Source organism: Myotis davidii, unplaced genomic scaffold, assembly GCF_000327345.1.
Source record: "Myotis davidii unplaced genomic scaffold, ASM32734v1 scaffold147, whole genome shotgun sequence".
Taxonomy (NCBI): domain Eukaryota; kingdom Metazoa; phylum Chordata; class Mammalia; order Chiroptera; family Vespertilionidae; genus Myotis; species Myotis davidii.
In genome coordinates, this window is record NW_006383010.1 from 8,160,294 (window position 1) to 8,182,380 (window position 22,087).

The 22,087-nt window shown below is 36.5% G+C and overlaps 1 protein-coding gene across 2 annotated transcripts in view; it reads left to right on the plus strand.

Annotated features, from left to right (window-relative positions):
• LAMA2 (laminin subunit alpha 2) overlaps nt 1-22,087 on the plus strand; it is a 491,338-nt gene that overhangs the window by 389,209 nt on the left and 80,042 nt on the right. For both annotated transcript variants that reach the window (XM_015557822.1, XM_015557823.1), the window contains exons 41-45: nt 2,311-2,413; nt 11,796-11,912; nt 13,136-13,318; nt 14,873-14,878; nt 17,347-17,501. In XM_015557822.1, coding sequence (XP_015413308.1) covers nt 2,311-2,413; nt 11,796-11,912; nt 13,136-13,318; nt 14,873-14,878; nt 17,347-17,501 — 564 coding nt within the window. The remainder of the gene's footprint in view (nt 1-2,310; nt 2,414-11,795; nt 11,913-13,135; nt 13,319-14,872; nt 14,879-17,346; nt 17,502-22,087) is intronic.

Consider the following 22,087-nt stretch of genomic DNA (forward strand, 5'->3'; position numbering starts at 1 on the left):
AAAGAATTGATAGAGCCCTAGCTGGTGTGTCTCAATAGTTAAGGCATCGGCCCATATACCAAAGGGAATTGGGTTCGATTCCCAGTCAAGGGCACATACCTGGTTTGCAGGTTCCCATCCCCAGCCCTGGTTGGGGCAGGTGCAGGAAGCAATCTCTCTCTCTCTCTCTCTCTCTCTCTCTCTCTTCCTCTCCCTCTCCCTCTCCCTTTCCCTCTCCATTTCTCTCTTTCTCTCCCCCCACCCTCACTCTCTCCCACACACTCTAAAAAAAATCAGTGGAAAAATATATTTGGGTGAGTATTAACAACAAAAAAAGAATTGATAGATATGTTCTTTACCTTGATTGTGGTGACGGTTTCATGTTATGTCAAAATTTATCAAATTGTAAATATGTAAAGGTTATTTATGCATCAATAAATTTGTTAAAAATATTAAAAAAGAGAAAGAAAGATCATTAGTCATCATAGTCCTTCAACAATTTCCACAGTTCAGAATTTAGCCTCTTTCTAGATTGTCTGGCCCTTCTCCCTCTCTTCTTTCTCACCTCACTGTGTTAATTTTCTAACGCACAGCAAATCAACTCTCCCTCCTTTCCCCCTGTGCCTCAAGTTGCACAACTGAGATTAGCTTTAAAATTTTGGATGTTAAATGCTTGCTAAATTATGTTTCTGTAGAAAGGCATCCATACCTCAAGTCTGTAAGGAAATCTTTCTCTCTCTGGTTTGATCTGTATTATGAATGACCCACATGACCTTGATGACTCAGGATCATCATGTCACATGAGTTATTTACTATGATAGTATCGGCATCTGTGGAAACCTACTCCATCCCTATTCAAATTGACTCCAAATCCTGAGCTTCAAAACTCTTCTCTCTACTTAGTTTTCTCTCTCCTCGGGGTCAGACCGATAATCAGCTGTCACTCCTGCTGTTTTCAAGCGCCAATAGGAAAATCTTTATCCTACTTTTTTTCTAACCTGTTTTGATTCAGAAAATTTGTAAATAAGGAAGTAAGAATGGCATGTAAATTTGAAACAAATATAGAACCTGAATGTGTAATTGAGGCTTATTTTTGTTAAATAAGATACACTGGATTTGTGCCATTTACATTGACACTCTTACTTTTTTTTTCAAGATAAATGACATTTACGTGATGTTATTGTATCTAATTCCCAAGGTATATACACACAATGTCATTTTTTATTTATGTGTATATTTCCCATATGTTCATTTGTAGATATCATAGCATTATATAATCAAGCTGTTCTGTAAACAATAGATTATTTGGATGAAAGCTTTTGTATAACACCTTAAAATAAATTTTATTACAACAGTATAAATTGTGTAACCTTTCCTAGTTTAATGCTCAAATAATGTGATTGATAAAGAAAAGTTATTAAGTCATTGCAATTGTCTTTGAAGATTGCTATGTCTGGGATAGCCTGCATTCAGATTTATAACCTCAGCAGTAAATGTTTAGCTCTTCCTGCACCCTGCAACACTTTTCCAATTTAAAATTTAACCAGATCTTATTTTATTTATCTCTTGGTATAAGGTATTATGTAATGATTGCTGAGGAGCAAACACTATTAAAATGGATAACTAGACATTCAAGTTAAACAATTCTTTTCCCGTATCATTCTGTTATCTTTGTGTCACCTCTTTAATACAAGCCTTAATAAATACCCTTTGCCAGGAGATGATGTGGTTCAGAGATTGTCATTTGGAAGACTTGTTTTGTCATACTGCTTGAAGATGCGTTTAGAAAAGGAGCAGTATTCTTCCTCATTTCAACACCTAAGGGACAGGAAATGCTCCCTCCCCCCTCTGATATGCAGGATGGTCTTAGGCGAGCCCTGTGAAAGGGTCGTTCGATCGCCAAAGGGGTCGCGACCCACAGGTTGAGAACCGCTGGTTAGATGTTAATTTGCTTGCCTATTCTTCAGCCCTTGATGATACTGAGCAGATATGTACTTGCAACATTGCAGTCTCATGCTTTCAGCTGCTTCACCTCTTCACTTCCATAACGTTATAGTATCCTGGGTTCTCTGTCCTCTCCGGAGCCTCGCTAGCCCCACTTTCTATACTTGTCCCTTAAGTTTTGGGAACCCACAGGGTTCTCTTCTAGGCCTTCCCTTCGCCCACTGGTCTACTGACTTTAAACACCAATATGTGCTGTTAATTTATTCTTCTAAATCTGTAGCCCAGAATGCTTCCCTAAAAGTAAACCCTGTAAAACAACAACCTGCTAGATACCTCTACTCCGTAATTCTCTGGTTCTTATTGTGACACTTCTTTTTCTGTCTATAGGCAACAGGTCCTCAGGGTTCATTAAAGGACGGTGCCAAAGGCTCTCTTCAGAAAAGCTTTGGGATTCTTAACGAAGCCAGGAAATTAGCAAATGATGTAAAAGGTGAGTGACCCCTTTTTATTCTTATTTTCAGGTCAATTGTAGTTGCAATTGGTAAAACATTTTATCACGTGATTGGAAAAGTGCAATTGTTCCAGCATGATTTTTATGATTATTTTTATGACCTGGATTTAATGTAAGTAATCTTTCTTGCCAGTTTTACAATATTTTGTCTTTACTCTCATTTTGCAGTGGGTAAATTAAACCTAATTTTTATAGTATTCTTTCACCAAATCTAAAAGTTTAGTAACTTTTAAATGAATGTATGATAAAATGTTAACCACACAAAACTCCACTTTCTTCTGCCTTCAGAGGGATAATCTCAAAGGAACGAATCAGGCAGATATAGCACAAATGTCCTTGTGAAACTTCCAAGTTTGTTAGTGGGTCATATTTCTGAAAAGCTTGTACACCTTTTAAATACATTTTTATGTATTTATTTCTAATTCAAGGATCAAAATGCATAAAATATCTACACTGATGTAGTATTTGTTTTCCATTTAAAATATGTTAGTCAACTTAGCTGCTCTCTAATTAAGCTCTGATATTTATTATTTCCTTCAAATATCTCTTGTTTCTCATTTGACTTGCCTTCTCTTTCTCTCTTCAGTCTCACTTTGCTATTTCCTGGTTTGTACCCAGATTCCCACCCTTCCTGAAATATCCATGCTCCTTCTAAAACATGCTACCATTTCAAGCCTCCGTGTTTCACATCATTACCCCTTCTCTCTGGAATGCCCTATCATCCTCTTTCTTTTCATCTAACTCTACCAGACACCCCATCCGAATTACATGCCTCTTATTAGTGCCTGCCTTACGCATAGACTTTGCAAACCACTGTAACCATGGGCTTCAATTTCATCTTTTTGAGGACAAATGCAATATTTGTTTTTTTAACTTTGTATGTCTAGGGTACAATATCGCAGTTACTGCTCAAGTCAGAAAATAAGCATATTTTTAAAAAATGCTTTACCAACCTTAGAAAGAGAAAATGCTTAATAATCATTTATATTTGTCATGCTTTCAACTAATAGTCCATCGTCTCCAATAGAAGCTGCTATGGAATGGCACATTTTATCTGCTATATAGATGGTACTTTGATAGTAAAGTGCTTTGGACTGTGTATCACGGGTGAAATAAGATTCTATGTATACGTAATTCTGGTCAGGAGATCGCCGTTATAACTATAAAGATTCAAGACCTGTTTCCTATTGGACAAACTAAGTTGATCTCATTAATTTGGGGTCACTATATATATATTTGCTATCCAATACCCTTGCTGGAGTTGGAACTAGGGTGAGGTGAGCACGGTGAGTGATGTGAGTACAGGGTCAGATCCTGTTTTTATTTCAAATTTTAATGTTTTGTTCATTATTGATATTTTTACTAATTTTGATTTTTTAAAATGTTATATTAAAATAGTTATATCTTGATTACAGAATTTTTTGGTGCCCCTTTACATTTCATACCTGAGGTTAATGCCTCCGTCACCTCAACCTCCTCCCAACCCTGCCCTTGCCTCTATTTCCCCACAAACTGGTATTATAAAGATTAAAAAAGAAATTCAATTTTAGGGATTTTTTTTTCCATGAGAAAAAGAAATCTAAGAGTAGGCATTGTAGAACAGGTTAGGAGAAATGTTCATTAGTTTAAATGTCTATTTTTGTACTTCAGGTAGTACATTATTTAAAGTAATGAAACCCACAAACTACTCAAGTAATAATTCCCCCAGAAACCCAAGCCAGGGCTCTGACGAAGATGGGGATGTTTTCTTGCTACATTATGACACTCCCCTGATTTGTGGCCAATTACACACGTTATAAAACGGCTGTTAATCAGGGAAATGCCATATATTACCACCAGGCACTGCTGGAATAGGCCCTACAGAGCAGAACTCTTGACAGCCGCTATTAAAATAGAGATTTAGTCATTTCTCTCTCTATGGTGCCTGGAGTTAGAAGGAATAAAAATTGTGAGGGCAGTATATCCTCCATATTTCTAATGTGTTACTTGGTTCAATTCAGTAAAATCCGGTGAGTGTGTGAGCTTTAGTCATGAATGACTTAGTGCTGCTCTCTGCCATTTTTATGCTGCCTTTGCCTTGAGGGAGTCTGGACTTGCCAGGAGCAATTTGTTTGGCTCTTTAACTTTTGAATATACATTTGTTAAAAGCAAGTTTGCCCTTGTGCACATTTCAGATTTGAAGCCAGGCTACATTGCACTGATTGGATGTCTATGGAGACAGAAGTAGTTTTGTTGATGGATATGAGGCTTGGTTCGAATTGATGATTAAAAGAGTTCAAAGATAAATTAATACCACTAGGTGAATTAATAATGCTTTTTAGATTGACAAGAGATTTTTGTTAATAAAGTTGCCAGTTGATATTCTCATGCAATGTGCACAGAGGAAGAAATGAAGTTGAGGATGGTATAATACAAGTCTGAGAGTACTACAATTTACAATTATATACCTTAGCGCATGTGAAGTAACTTTTCAATTTTATTTACTTCTCAGTTTATGCCTAATTTTTGTCTTTGCCAAAATTAAGTTAAATTATTTAGTTACTTAGGAGCAGATAACATATCTCTGAAATGGAAGATACTCACCTGAAATAAAACTATCAATCCCCAAGCCCAAGAATATTGAATCAGTGGATTGCATGGCATGTGGTGCTGTCCAACATAGAACAGTGCCAAAATTATTCCAAACATTAATTTCTATCCAGCTAATCAGTATTTCCTACTGTACTGTATTCTCCAAACACTTGGTCATTTAGTCAGATAATTACATCATAAAGGTTCTGCTGTCATGAACATACATAATACAGTAGGCCTGGCCCATGTTGCTCAGTGGTTGAGCACCAACCCAAGAACCAAAAGGTCCCTGGTTTGCTTCTTGGTCAGGGCACATGTCTGGGTTGCAGGCTCAGTCCCCAGTAAGGGATGTTTCTCTCTCATTGATGTTTCTATCTCTCTATCCTCTCCCTTTCTCCCTCTAAGAATCAATAAAAACATATTTTTAAAAATGAATATAATACACTTACAATTACTAACCTGTTAAGTTTCTATATTATTATTTTAGATTAAAAAGAGAGTAAACAGGAATACAGGAATGCAGTGATGTTAAACCAAAATATGATACAGGGGTTAAATTTTGTCCAAAGCATTCTCTTACTATTAAAGGTACTCTCCTTTTGAATCCACATACTACCATTTGCCAGAATCATCCTTTCCATAGGCAGGCATGTGAAAGACAAACAAGAACTGCCCCATTGATTAAAAAACAAAACAAAATAATTTTGAACCATATGGTTGAAATCAAGCTGGGATCCTCGAGCCTACCACAGTCTGGGTACAAAGCAATCTTCTCCTGTAGAAATTGCTGATGCCTGATACAGAATGGTAGTTCCTCCTTTGGAGGGTGAATAGAGAAAATCGAGGAAATAAAAACACGTTGGACTCTTTTTAGTAGTGAAAATGAAAAGTGGCAAAATAATGGCAAACAGGGGAGCTTTGGGAACCAAAGGGTACTGGTTTTGCTTAAAGGTGTTCAAATTCAATTTCTTTAAGAGTGCCCTGCTGGCCAACACCAAGCAGGCCTGCAGGCCCACAGCCAGGCTGCAGAGCTTGGAACTACATGTAGCTTCGACGTCTGGTCGTTCAGGTTTCTCGTTCCACTGCTGAAGAGAGGACTCCCCTCTCTCCTGATAGCTTCAGTCTTTGAAGATCCTGCTACCAGACAAGCGCGCCTTCCCTCCTCTCCTCAGGCTTCCTACGAGGGCCCTCCAGTGTGGGCAAGAGCTTATTCAGCTGCAGCTGTATAGCTATTGAGGCCTATCAGGCTCTGTGCCCATGGGGAACAAGATGTCATTTGGCACTTTTGGGTCAGGGCAGGGTTTCTCAGTAACATGCCTCTGTATAAACACAGGTCCCATTAAGTGACCACAGAGGTCCCCATAGATGGAAAAAAGAGGCAGTCAGAGATAGGACACGTCCCAAACTCCTGACAGTAACTGGGGAAAGGGAAGCACGGGAATAACATCATGAAAGAGGGCTAGACATACAAAATCATGGAAAGACTGGGTGTAGCAACCTCATGAAACCTACTGGCAGGAGTCCAGGCACAGGGATGCCAGCTTTGCTGCTTGCACAGCTGCTCTTGCTCTGCACAGGCCTCAGGGGCCTGCGCTGGGCCTTAGGTTGACGTAGAGAGCAGGCTCTTTAGAGATGTCAATATTAAGATGACAAAGGACTATAGAAGTAGATAAAAAATTATAGTAAAGTGACGTGAGGGAAATTGTACCTCTTTATGTTCTTAAAAGATCCAAAGATAAAAAGATAATGTGATGGAACATAATAAAATTAATAAGTTATAAAGAGTAATACTATTTATTAGATAATTAATAAAATTGGCTGCCTCCGGTACATAAAAAAATCATGTGAGTCAAAGCAAACATTAACAATTGGAATAAATTGCATGTATTTTAGTGGAGCCAATACAGATTCGTCTGGCTCCAAAGTTTATGCTTTTAACCACTGCTGAACAATAACAACGGACTTCTGGCATAGTCCAGAAGGTGACACATTAACCTTCATGGCCCTAACAAATGTTTGATAAATGGATGAATAAGTGGGTGAATACTTGAGAGTAGAAGGAATCTCTCATTACCAGGAAGGTCAAAATCAAGGTTTCCACATGACCTCATATAGATTGGTCCCTTGCTTATTCCAGACTTTTTGCATCAGAACTACAGATAGTATCACTGCAGAGTTTAACCTATTTTCTAATTCAGAAAGAGCCTCTAGAACAAAAGATGAAGCACATTTGTAGGAAACAGAAGTTATGTGGATTAATTAAATTTTATTTTACAATGAATTCCTACAGACAGGATATCTCTTCAATTTTTGATAAAGGAGCAAATAAAAAGTGATAATGAGTGGTTGTTCATAATAAGACAAATGTCATGGGAATGAAAAAAAATTCATTGCAAAATGGTATCTAGATGGCAATTTGACAAGTGATTATATTTAACCAGAAGCTTTCAAATTAATAGCAGGTCTACAAGTTTCACCCTTGTAAATGAAGGATTCTTTCAGAATATTTATTTATGCCCTGTTCATATTAAGAAAATAAAATAAAATTTGCATTTGAGGAACTTAGCTAGATGATTTTAATAGTCAAATAGAATATTTTCATTAAATCTGAAAATGTCGTTCTTGTATTTAGTTGGAAATGAGGGCTCTATGCATATGTTTAGGGAATATAAAAGGGAAATAAACAAAATTAACTCTGGACCATGTGGTTTAAATGAAGAAGACAGTGGATTATAAATAACATTATTGAGAACTGGCAAACACACCAGAGCAATTATCAAATCAATGTGAATTATCAAACCAATGTAAATTATTTTGTTTCTGTTTACTAACTGCCTGTGATAAATCCAATACTTTCTCAAACATCCTACAATTATTTCTCATATCAGTCATCTGAAGGAAGGTGTATTTTCATTTTATACAGGTAAAAAGTAAGGGAGAGAAGGCAGTTGAATTCACATCTTCCAAGTCTGCAACCTATAATGATTTCATGGCACACACTGCCTTTTCTAAAGGATAGAATTTTGGAAAAAAGACATTATTAATGACCAAAAAAATTACTTGTAACAGCTTTATTTTGAGATATATATGGCGTGGTTCAATGTTACTAGTTCTAATTTAACGAAACTCTAATTCAGATTTAGCACAGTGTCAGAAACATGGAAAACAGGAATGAATACATATCATAAATGGAAGCAACTTACAACTCTATCTAGTGAATTGCATTCTAAACATGTTTATCTAGTGCCGTGTCAGAGGTTCTGCAACAAAGGGAAACGACATTGTCAGGCATGTCCACTGTCTACCGTTGCTGCCCTGTTTTTTCCCCCTCAAGCATTTTCTTCTATTCATCATACTCTTCAGTGCTAGTTGCTATCTCCACTTCTAAGGCTCTCCACCAGCCTGATGACTTCAGTGCCTCTGTGGAAAGTCCCCTATTGGTTCCTTTACCTCTTCTTTCCCTGAAATCACCTTCCTTATTTTTCCTCATCTCCGAGATAGAAGCATCAATGATGAGAGAGAATCATTGATTGGCTGCATCCTGACACCCCACACTGGGGATTGAGCCCTCCATCCGGGTTTGTACCCTGACCAGGAATCGAACCGTGACCTCCTGTTTCATAGGTAGATGCTCAACCACTAAGCCATGCTAGCCAGGCTCACATTTTGACTTTTTAGTACAGAAAGCAAAGGATCAAAATTACTGCTTTGGTACTTGAAGGACAGCAGTAACAATGTTCTTCAGACCAGTCTTTCTTCTGGATAATTGGCATGATGGCTCACCAGTATTGGCTATCAGTATGCATAAAATGGTATAAACCAAGTAATGCCCTTTAAATTAATGTTTTTTCACTCTACACAAATATCTTTCCTGCCAGAATATTTTGAAAGCTTCATTATTTTTTTAAAAATCCAATCCAATCAAGAAGCAAAGAAATGAAATTTGTATCATTCCATTTCCTTAATCGACAAAGACTTTTCAAGTAAATATCGAAAGAGCAGCCCTTTAACTATTCTCAAGAAATTCATATAGATATCCCAGTTATTCGACTGGCTTAATTTCTGAAAGTATACTTGCAATAACCTATCCAAAGATTTTATTTTAGTACAATGAAAGTAACAGGTGTTTAAAAAGATGAATTGTGATTAACATATGAGAAAATCAAATTCCTTGCATAGTACATTTTGAAGAACTACCATTAAAAATAATATCATAGCGACTTAAATAGACATATTGATATTTTTAGAGCCATGCTTTGCTGGAATATTTTATGCTTTGTTTTTCAGTGAGGTCAGGTCTTTGGCTGAGAGCTGAAAAGCTGATGCATTACACAATATCATGTGCCTATATTACTGTAGGATAACAGTAGTTTAATCTGCCTGCCTGCAAACTCTTATATGAAATGAAGTGGATCATTAATTAAGGTGTTCAGTACTCTTTCACACCCAGAACACTGATGGTTAAGAGTCCTCTATCTTCCTTTCCCTTTCCTTTTCTTTCCAGATGAAAGCCAATAAATGAAGATTGTTCTCCAGGTGCCAGAGGCCTGCTCAGCCCCTCTAAGAACTCAGGATAATTTAGCCCACACAGTCAAGTATAAAATGAAAGATTTTAGTACACCGCTGTTCACACCACCATTAACTCCCTACTTGTTCAGTTCCTATCTGTTATAAGTGAAGGCTCTCTGATTTGTTCTTACCCACCCACCCACCACTGACCCACACTGCCTTGCTTCTTTTCATAGAAAGGTCTTAAGATTCTTTATTTCTTTCATATCAGCACCTACTCACCTGATTCTTTCTAAAGACTGCAATATATACCATTGCATGGATATGCCATATTGATATAAAAAGTCCCCTAATATTGAGCTTATTTGCTATTATAAATAAAGATCCTAGGAATATCCTGGAAGATATACATTGATATACTTTCACAAGTATATTTGTAGGGTAAATTTCTGGCAGTAGAATCGCTGAGCCAAATACATGTCCATTTAAAATTCTCATAAACTTTTAAATTGCTCTTCCAAAAAATGGCATGAATTTGCACTTCTACCAACATTTATGTGAATACTTGGTATTATCAGACATTTAACCTTCAGCAACCTGATAGATGAGACATGATATCTCGCTGTTCTTTTACTTTACAGTTCTTTAATTTTGATAATGTTGAGTGCTTTGTTTTAATTTGGTGATTGGTTATTCCTATTTATTTTATTATGAACTATAAGTTCTATATTTTGCTCATTGTCTTTAAAGATGTGGAACATTTTGCACATTTGCCTGCTGTTTTGCACATAGGCATTGCTAATCCTCTCTGAATCATTCCAATTGGCTATATGTGTGTGTGTGTGTGTGTGTGTGTGTATTTCTTATGTGAGGGTCATAGGATTTCTTTAACTGTGACCAGTTACTTTAAGTAATAAAGGAGAAAATGAGAGGAAAGAAAGAGAGGAAGAGAGGGAAAAAAGGATGGAGAGTGAGTAGAGGTGGGGAAGAGGGCTACTGTCTAAGATGCTCTACTACTCCCTGTTTTGACCACCAATCCCTAGTCAAATGCAGGAGTTAAGAACATGATTTCTGGAATGAGACTGCTTGGATTTGATTCGCAACTCCGCCACTTAATAACCATGCAAATGTAGGAAGCCTATTTGAATGACCTAAGCTTCAGTGTCCTCATTTGGAAATTGGAAATGGTAATAGTATATGCATCCTAAAAGTTACTGTGAGGACTTAGTAAAATAGCCCAACAAAGCTGACAAACACCAAACGTGGCACGCCCACACCTGCAGCCACTGCCAGCCCTTCCTGTGACTGAGCAAGCGCTGCCCACGTCAGACCGGGCAGAACTAGGGCACCCTCTCCTTCCGGGTTCGTTCTCAACGCGCCTCTTTACTTGGGGTCTCGGCTTTTTATTTATGTTTTGCATTTCTGTGGAGGTAATTTAAACAGTTAGTATGCATCTCCCATGGGAACAAATGTGATGGTATAATGAACGATTTAAAATATATTTAAGAGACAACCTGCTTTATACAGTCAGGAGAGGTAAAAAGTATTGTGGGAAGCGTAGGATTTTATATCTTTCGTTTATTCAGTTCCTCTGTTCACTAATAAACATTGTGCAAGAAAAAGAAGATAGATGCAATATTCACTTACGTTTGCAGTTTGATACAAAGTATCAGAGGAGCAACAAAATAACTTACCTAAAGCTTATTTCAAGGCAATTTGTAAAACAGGATTTTCTCTATTTAAAAATATGACAGTTTAACAGGAATGCGCAAGAAGATGTTTTTCCATTCCTTTGATTGGTATTGGTTTCAAACAAATACTAATAAGTGATGTTTACTGAAATTGGGAGATTCTGCTTAGTAATCCTATCTAGTTGAGATTTCCAAAAGCTAATCCAATGTTCCATTTTGATAATACATTTTTAAATGTCACATTAATGGGAGTGATATCAAGAGGACAGCATTACAGGTGGTGTAAAAGACTGGTTGTTTTTTGAAGTTTTTCTCTAAATGAAATCATTAAATTGAGTCAGATACCAAGAAGAAAACATAATTGTTGAACATGTTGAAGTATCAAATGGTCATATAAACACATATTTCATATTATGCTCTGAAATAAATGTATTTATGGTTAGATGCCAATAAAGTAAATGAAGTAAATCAATTGTCTTACTTTTTATAAACTTTGTATTACAATAACCTGAAATTGTATGGCCAGATATAAACTCAGAGAGGGTTAAAATTGCTTTATCCTTTCTTTTTGTTTTGCTTTCTGTTCACAGAAAATGATGACGAGTTAAATGGCTTGCAAACCAGATTAGAAAATGCCGATGTTAGAAATGGAGAGCTCCGGAGAGCTCTGAATGACACTTTAGCAAAGTTGTCAGCAATTCCAAATGGTAAGCTTTTGGGACACTACAAATTGACGCAGTTATTCTGGACTTTTAAAAATATTCTATCTTTTACCACTTTTCCCAATATTATACCTCTGTTATAATACCCTCCAGGGCCCTCTATGCTGTCTCAAAGGGCAAGAACTCCTTTTTTATAGCTGCATAGTATTCCTTGGTGTAAATGTACCACAGTTTTTTATCCACTCATTTACTGTTGGGCACTTAGGCTGTTCCCAAATCTTAGCTATGGTGAATAATGCTCCTATGAATATAGGGGTGCATATATCCTTTCTGATTGGTGTTTCAGGATTCTAAGGATATATTCCTAGAAGGAGATCACTGGGCTGGGTGGCAGTTCCTTTTTTAATTGTTTGAGGAAACGCCACACTGTTTTCCACAGTAGCTGTATCAGTCTGCATTCCCACCAGCATTATTATCCGCACTTTACAGATGACAAGCTGAGACACAGGATACTGATGGTCGCTGTTAAAAGCGACATACATGAGATTTGAACCCCACAGTTTAACTTCAGAGTTCGTGGTCTTAGCAACTAATACTAGTAAACATACACTAGTAACCATCTATGTCTACAGTATAGTGTTTGTACAAATAGGATCAAGAAAACAAACGCATGTATTTGTACAGGGCAGAAAATACTAAAATCTTAATTATTTTTACTCCTTTAACATGAAAAAATCAGAAGTAACACTCTAGATTTTCATATCACCTCTTTGGTAGTAAGGAGGTACATAGAAAATTTCTATGGATCAAAACAAATCTAAAAACCATGAACACATAGTCTAATATACTTGAAAAAGGATGTTAGCCATCTCTACACTTCAACAATAATACATTGATTCCCCCCTTCCCCGTGAATGTGCAGATTAAATTTTAAGCCTACTTTTTATGAAGCTTTAAGACAGGTGGATAAGTTTTTTTCTCTTTAATATGTTTAACAGCAAACCACAATATACCCTTCTACAATGAACATTTAGAATAAGCACTTTGCTCTCCTAAGAGCTAATCACGTATTCATAGCAAAGGTCCCTGAGAAAATTTCATTGAGCTAAAATTTTACTTTGCTACAGCTGAATGAGACGAAAGTCAGCCTTCCTGTTCGTAGGTGTGTTCCCGAGGTCAGTCAGCTGTGGCCTCGCTTTGACAAGCACGGACTAAGCCACTAACTCCAGATCCTTTGTTTTGTTTCTCAAATGCTCTTCTGCTGACAGACACCGCTGCTAAACTGCAAGCCGTTAAGAACAAAGCAAGACAAGCCAACGACACAGCCAAAGATGTGCTGGCCCAGATTAAAGATCTCCACCAGGACCTGGATGGCCTGAAAAAAAGTTACAATCAACTAGCAGACAGCGTAGCCAAAACAAATGCTGTGGTGAAAGATCCTTTGAAAAACAGTAAGATCCCCTTTTTCATTTTGATTATGTCATTTATTGATTCACACTAAAAGAGAACCGGCGTAGGCCGTTAGAGCTGGAGGAGGCCCTCATGGTGATGTAGTCTGGCTTCCTCTCTCCAAAGACTAGGCTCGGGAACTGAGTGCTCTGCAGCTCAGAACTAGAATCCAAGCCTCTCCGCTTCACATCAGGGCTTCTTCCCTCCGAAGTGTGTCCAATCGCAAGGAAATTAGGAAATCCCAAAGCCTGCATGATATTTGGCATAGGGATGCCAAGTACTCTTTAATCCTTCACCATAATTAAAAACGTATTTGTACTTGGGAAACTAATATCCTCAAAGCTGGTGCGGTCCCATGGAACACAGAGGTCAAGGAGCCTTCTAGTAGGAATGTGACATTAAAATGGTATCAACCTGAAAGACTTTAACACTCAAAAATATTGATGTTTAATTATTTAGATTTTTCAGTTATTTAACATTTTCAGGAAATTAAAGCACTTATCTAGTTTACAAGAATATGTCTTTACATCTTTTGTATATTGCATCAAATTATATTTAGTTAATAAGGATTTACTGAGAAATGTGGAGGAACTTAATATAATGGTAATTTAACTGATTAAGTGTAATCAATAAACATTAGGATATATATATACTTTTTTCCCATTCTGTAAAGTGATAAAACATCATCATCATATGTGACACTTGATGTTTTGGACTTGTTACTCTCAAGAGAGTAGCCCTCTTTATATAAGAACATTTTCATTGGGTATCAAAATATTTGTAGAGTGCAATTACAAAAACCCTGTTATTGACATCATATGCTATGTAAGCCAGAGCCTGCTTTTTCACACCACAGCCTTGAGTCAAATGCTAGTGATGCTGTGAAATAGCAGGTACTACAGCATGACTCCTTCATGAGCAAAGAAGGGTGCAAACATATAACATGAACTTCAGAGCTAGGGAGAAGGATTTATTCCTCGCCGTTTCTTCAAGAAAAGAAATAGATGAGATGCACTGGTTTTGTTCATGTATTCTTATGTAAGCCCAGATAGAGCTTCTCCCTGGTCTTCAAGTCTCCATCTGAATTAATAGTTCAGATGCATTCCAAGTCACATTTTAAAAAAAAAGAATGAACTTAAGTTTTAAAGTAAATATGATTCTCTCTTTTACTTATTTCATAATTTAAGATATCATTTCATTCAATTTTAGATTGATTCTCAGATGATAACAGCCTTTTCATAATATTTATCTCTAATTTTTTTATCCTATCCTCTATCAAGAAGTTATTTGTAATATTAATTCAAATGGGCCTGTTTTCTTTTAGAACATTATAATAAAATTTATTTTAACATGAATAGTGGCCTCTAAATGACATGTTTTTGTGTACTTTTACTTGATAACACCAATTTGACTTTAAATGGGATGTATTTGTAATTAGTACCTGTTGTGAAAAGTATCATTTTGTGATAGCTATTAGTTTATAATATGGATAAAAAATATTTCCTCGTGAATTTTCTAATTCTTTTTGTTTTACTTCCATATGAAATCACCTGCAGAAATCAGTATGTATATGTTTACTTATATACCATTTAATAACTTTTATGCTTAATTGCCTATTGCAAAAAACTTTCAGCTTTGCATGTTTCCATGTTTAGGTGTTGCTTTAAACATTGGATAGCTGTTCTTTCCAGTGTCACAGTATTTATGTGAGATATGTAAAAGGAATCTTTCCAAAAAGTCAGTATGTGAATGTATTTGATGTACTTCTAAAGAAGTATATTTAGAGAAGCACATAATAAAATAAAATGAAATCTTAACAACTAAGCAACTACAAGAATATAAAAATATTCTCCTTAAACATCCCATGGTTTAAATTCAAAACCAAAAATAAAACTGCAGAATAGAAAATAATAATAATAAAATCCAACATATCAAAACCTGAGAAGGCTCTCCTCAGTGGAAAATGAGTGCAATTTACTAAAAAAGCACTGAAATGAACAATTTAGACAATTCTATAAGTAAAACAAAATAAATTAACTGAAAGAGAGAAGTTGAAAAAACAATAATGAATTAGAGGACAGAAACATAATGGACTTGGTCAATCGGGGAGGTGGATCTTTAGGAATATAAAGGTAAAATATTTTAGATGCTTGGCAGGCTTAATTTTAAAGAAGCACATATAGGCAAAGTTCTCAAGGAGACATAACTAGATAAGAGAAGAAATTTAACACATACAAGGATACTTGGCAAAACTCTATGCTTATAAATTTTAAAGCTTAAAAGAGATAATTTTCTAAAAAACATTGTCATCAAAATCTATCTTAGGATGTTATTTTAAAATCTACAGCCAAATAATTATAGAAGAAATAAGTTTTCAAAAACTACTGCACAAGAAGTTTTCAGAAACTACTGCAGACTCAATATCACAGACGATTTAATTTTAAACCTTCAAGAAGATCATTTCCATTTGATTTAATCTGCTCCACAAGATAGAGAAGAAAAAAGGGAAGGAGTGGGGGAACCTGCAGACCCATTTTGAAACATCTGACAGAAACTTTTAAGAGCATTAGAAGAAAATGATCCACTATTTGCCTAAACCTAAGTCTTTGCTTAACCCCTTTTTTCCCCTTTCTTATGAATTTAAAGCATTTTTCCTAAATTCTAGAATAATTCAGAGTAGTAGTATAGAATTTAAGAAAGAAAAACTGGACTAATGCTTTATTAAAAAGCTACAAAATGAAGGGTAACTGTGTTTATGTTGCATTATCTAAAAAATTGTGTAAAAAGGACTTTAACCCCAATAACCTACATCCGGAAGAAAATACTCAGTTCATGATCTAGCAACTCTATTAATTAATGTTAATAAGAGACCTATGTTGTTTTAAACATCACTAACAATGTAACATAGTTATGGCCAGGAGTTCAAAATACCTAGTTTAAACCTAGTTTTTAAATAATAATTTCCTTCCTTTTGAGCACATTTGATTAATTTCTGAGGATTCGTTCCCAGTGGTGCAATGTCAGCCAGAGAGCAGATCATTTGTAGTCGAGCAGAGCATATAGCCTTGGACCTTAAGCAGTTGCACTTTTTCATCAAGGTCTCCCTGACAGAAAACAGACCAGCACATGCTCCATCAAATAACAGATGATACAGTTTGGATAAGATGCCAGCATCCTACAGATAGAATAATTGGTTTTCCGTGTGTGCCATTTGCCCTCCGATGAAAAGCACATGCTGGATGTCTACCGATCAGTGAAAAAACCTTCAGTTATTTGGGGGTTCTACCCCTTTTGAAATTGTCACTATCCAACCTTTTTTTTTTAACCTACAACAATGGCAGTTTAATATGGCTCAGTGTAACAGTGAGAGCAGGGGTAATCAACTGTTCTTCAAAATGAAAATGAACTGCAGCATGATTTAATTAAAGTCTAAAATGGGCCTGTAGTCTAAGGGTTGTTCAACACTGAAGGGTTTCCAGAAGACATTCTGATAGCTTCTCTATTTCAGATGTGCAAATAAAGACAGTGGGAGAAAAAAAGAAAACCAGTTTTTTGTGACAAGCCTGATTTAAATACAGGCCTGGCTTGGGCAGACTTAGGTGACATTTTAAAGACACTTTGATTACCCTGATTCTATGACTAAAATTCTATTTTGTAAAGGTTAGCTTTTTGGCTGAAGCTGGAATTAAACATCAAATTAAGTTTATTATATTCTCAACCTTCAGTGCTATCTTTCACTTTAATCTCAAAGCCATTGTTGGCCTGCTTGAGTCCAACTACAGTATTCCCTTTTGCCATCACAAGCTGCTTCAACAGTTGTGGCCTAGCTTCTGTCATGTGAATAAGATTAAATTCTTTTAATTCTTTAGTTACGCATACTGCCATTTTCATTTGGCTCTGTGTGCATGTGTGCACGCGTGCACTTGTGTCTGTACGTGTGCATGCGTGTGTTTTCACATGTGTGAATGTTTGCATGTGTGTATGTGTCTGTGTGTGCATGTGTGGTTTGTGCTAATCTTGTTCTGTGCAGTTGCAGATGCAGATGCCACAGTGAAAAATCTGGAACAAGAGGCTGATCGACTGATTGATAAACTCAAGCCCATCAAGGAACTTGAGGATAACCTGAAGAAAAACATCTCTGAGATAAAGGAACTGATAAACCAAGCCCGGAAGCAAGCCAATTCTGTAAGCTGTTTTTGTTTACAGTATCAGTAACTGGTGGTATAGTTGGTATTATTTCCAGAAGGAATATTTTTCCCCCTATGTGTCCTGTTGAATGATCTTTGGTTCTTTTTCTTTAACTTGAAGTTATTTTGGGGGGAGGTTAAATATTTTGTTTTGTTTTTCATAAACTTCAAGAGATTCCTTGAGAAGGGTAATCGTTACTAATTGTTTTATAAATTGAAATTCTGACGTTTCTTATTATTTAAATGGAGTAATACAAATTGCAAGAATGGAAACCTTATTTTTGTATGCCAAAAAAAGGTGGATGAAAGTGACTTGCTCTTGATTAAAGCAGAAAAAGCCAATCAGTGGGGTTGTAGCAGGAAAGAATGAATAAGGTTATAGGAAGCCATAACAAAGAGGAGCCATTGTTTTCTATATTTTCTTTTGTCTGAGTATAAGCAACAACAAAAACTATTTTTATTACAAACAATTTTTCTTTTTTTCTCTTTTATTTTGGAGTAAGAATAGGAAATACCTAGCTGGTCTCAAAATGTTGATCTTTATTGACAACTAGAAGACAATTAGGATAGAAGCAGAACTTTCTAGAACATAGCATCCTACTGAGCAAGGACAGAATCGTTAATACCAATATGAACCTCTCTAGCCAAGAAAACGTATCCCATGATGGTTTTAGAAATAGAAAGGAAAAAACAAATTTTCATGTTGCCAGGTTTCAACTCAAATCTTTTTAGAGACCCAAGTCTTCCATCTCAAAAATTTTGTTTTCTCAGCAACTTTCAATAACCAGAAATGACATTTGTTAATCCATCAATTTATACTTTTTAGTAGTGGCCTAGAATATAAAACCCAGTGACGACAATATATTTGTTTTCCTGCTTTAGACATATCTAATGCCTCTAAAGAAGGCCAAGACAATAAATTCAATGTGTTCTTTAAAAAGGAACTCATAACTGACTGAAGAGAAACTTAGAAAATGACCCCCCCCCAAAAAAAAAAAGATTAGTGAAGATGATGTACATAAGCTCAGAGGGAAAAAAGTGGGTAGGGTTGAGAAGACATTTATTGAGCTCCAATATGAAAACCATGCAGGCAGTATGATGACAGGTGATCATTGTATATGCAAAGCACTAGCTGAACATAAATCAGATCTTACTACAAGATTTAAAGTTTTATCTAAAATTGAGCCAATGTAGAAAAACCATCTCCTTTGTTCAAGGCTACTTGCTATGAAGTACTCAAAGATGAATGAGGCATGCACCAAGTTTATACTCTAATAGAAGAAAGAAGACATGTACACAAATAACTAAGATAATGCAGATGTTGTGCTACACTGTATAAGCTATAAAATTCTTAAAGGAAAGATCACCTCTAATAAGGGCCAGATTTCCTGAAGTGAGGGATTTGAGCCAGGCCTTAAAGTGGGATAGTCCTGGAGATGGGAGCGAGGGGAGGGAGGAAGGAAGACAGCATTCTGAGAAAAGGGAATTGCTTGAGTCAAGGCAGAGAGAGAAGAAAGCTTCAGTGTTATTTTATGAAAGAGTAGTCTGGTTTGCCAGTATTATTGATAAAGTGAACTTTAAACTGGAAATGCCAATAAAGGCCAACTTTATCAGGCCCTGAATAGTAAGTTAAGCAGTTTCATTTAGCTGCAGTTGAAATAAACCTCACTGATGAGAAGTTGAAAGTTCTTAATTATAAAATGTAGCATAATCAGAGCTGAGCATTTTGAATATGAACCTGAGAGTAGTTTGTGATATAGATGAGAGAAACTAGAAAGAAGGAAGCAAGTTTTGTACAAAACCCAACTGTGTCAGTGTCAGGAGAAAGCAAGAGACTGACATACCACTCCTATATTTTTCAATATTAAGTTTGAAGAGGCAATAATAATACATGTTCTATTGTGAATCACACTTAGCTACATATTCTGCTTAGTTATCAGGTGGTAAAATCTGAACATTTTTTACTATATCTTCATTTTAAAGAAATTTTGAAATATACCCAGATATTTATCAGTTATGAAAACTTTCCCACATCACCACCCACCCCCTGGGAAAAAAGATAAAATTCTGGCATGTAAATACATAAGACCTGTCTTCAGATACAAAATGAAAGACAGGTATAAAAGTAATTCCATAAAAAGTGACCATTGCCTATGCCTTCTAAGGAAATTCTCAATCACTTTTGGAAATTGAAATTACAACAGATTGCCTCACTTTCTCAAAGATGTTAGAAATATATAAGCAGCCAAATTTTTTTTCAAGTGAGTTTTATGCAAATTGAAGATGACATTTGCCTCATTTGTAATATTTGTAATCGGGCACGAGTGTCTGGATGTGGCTCTAACACATACTCAATGTGACCAAGAAATCAAAGACATTTATTTTAAAGTAGTTTTTTGTTTGTTTGTTTTGCTTTGTTGACTGAAATTGAGTGGCTAGCAGTCTTTTTAAATGAATGACCTAGTTGCTGGATGAAAAATGCAATGAAAATCCAGTAGATATAATAATGGGATCTTCAATAATGTTGGACTGAGTTCATGATGATAAATTGGTAAATATTGTGCTTTAGAGATACCTCATGTTTAGTGACTTTTGTTTAGAAGTCTTACTGGAGAGTCATATTAGAAATAACAACAGGTGATAGAACCAAATATCTTAAGAGGATATTTGTGTTTCAGAAATTTCTTCCCTCTTATGAGGGATATATCCTAGAGATTTCATCTAGTGAAACTTATAAATGCTGTACTTAGAATTGCCTATTTTAAGTTAGTTAAAATAAATATCTGTAATTATAAAGAAAAACACAGAATGTTTAAATGAGAAATTAGTACTATGGACTGGTTACCAACAGTTTGAGCTGCCTGAATTTTTCAGGTACTGAGCATATATTCCAAACCATAAGCCAGAAAACAGAAAGCCAGGGGATTTTGCATATGAATATATAAGAGTTGACCAATAGGTTACTTTACAAGATTAACTGCTGGCATATTTGGTATAACAACATCCTTTTGTTAGGAGAACCATATGTTTTAGATATGTAAAGTGTGCTAGACAGTAGATTAATTGTAACTCCTAGTGCTGTTCAATACCCTTAGCTTGAAAATGGCTGCCTTCCTAGACTTCCTTCCTAGATGGAGTTTCATCAGCTCAGTTAGGTCCTGGTGCTTTGTCTCCTGCACTTTGGTCGCTCCCTTTCAAACACCCCGATCATGTAATCCCCTATCGTTTCTACCAGGTGTACCTAAGCAAGGGCAGACACTCTACCTGTGACCCAAATGGACATGTATTCCACCCACAGTCAGTCATTTCTTCTCTTAACAGTAACCAAGGAGGAGTATAATACTGTGGTCTTTCAACAGAATTAGTTACTTACGATTAAACTAGCCATAAGTTTAAAAAAGCATATATTGGTATGAAATAAAGATAAAATAAACTGCACATATAGTTACTCTTGATGACTACCCCAGCCCCTCTGGATATGAATCCTGCTAGAAAGAGGTCGATCTGCTCTGTTCATGAATCCCTGGCAGACCTGGATGTCTTCTCTTTGATCTCGTGATGTCAGTGACCCTGACAGCCTGCCTCAGATATCCAATTTGCCCCATGCCAAGTCTTCTCTGATGATGGTTTTGGTTCACTTGCTATAAATTCCTAAAAACTCACAATCTCCTATAGTTTTTCTTAAACACGAAGACATCTGAAGACTGCCTTTCCCCTTCCCGACCTCTACTACAGTCTCTTTCTCTTGCTTTACTTCCTTTTTATCTCCAAGCCCTTGGGTAGCCCTTTGTGTAGCTGCTCCTCTCTCATGTAACATCCTCTGACAACTTCCGAGGCACATCTGTTTTATAGCATTAACACCCAGAAGAAAAGTTGTACATTTCCTGGTTCTGTTTTTTGACAATTTATATATTTTTTAAATATATTTTTATTGGTTTCAGAGAGAAAGGGAGAGGGACAGAGAGATAGAAACATTAATGATGAGAGAGAATCATTGATCACCTGACTCCTGCATACCCCATACTGGGGATCAAGCCCGTAACCTGGGTGTGTGCCCCTGACTGGAATTGAACCCGGGCCACAGGCCAACCCTCTATCCACTGAGCCAAACTGGCCAGGGCGACAATTTATATTTTGATTCCCCTATTCTAGCACTTTAGGTAGAAGGGAAATTCCATCATTTGTGGAACAAAGAGCTAACTTCCTGGCTGAAATCCACACAAACAGAAAGATTATCTTCTCCAGAGCACAGACCAAATACTCTGGGGACCAGAATGGATTTCAGAATGGAAATTCAGTGCCCTCAGTTAGCTGACTGGGCCCCACCCTCGGGGGAAGACAAGGACTAGGAAAGCAGCCTGAACAGGAGGCTTCCTGGATTATTCCAGCCCCAGGCCACCACTCAGGGCTCCATTAGGGGGAGCTCCCGTTTCTTCCGAACGCAAGATCTCCTCCACTTGGAGATGCAATCTGGACAGCAGATTAGGTGAGGAAGCAGTATATGAACTCACGACTCAGGCATGGTCTATAGATGCAACACGTCTGCCTTATCCCCAGAATTTCTCAAACATATATGAATTTACA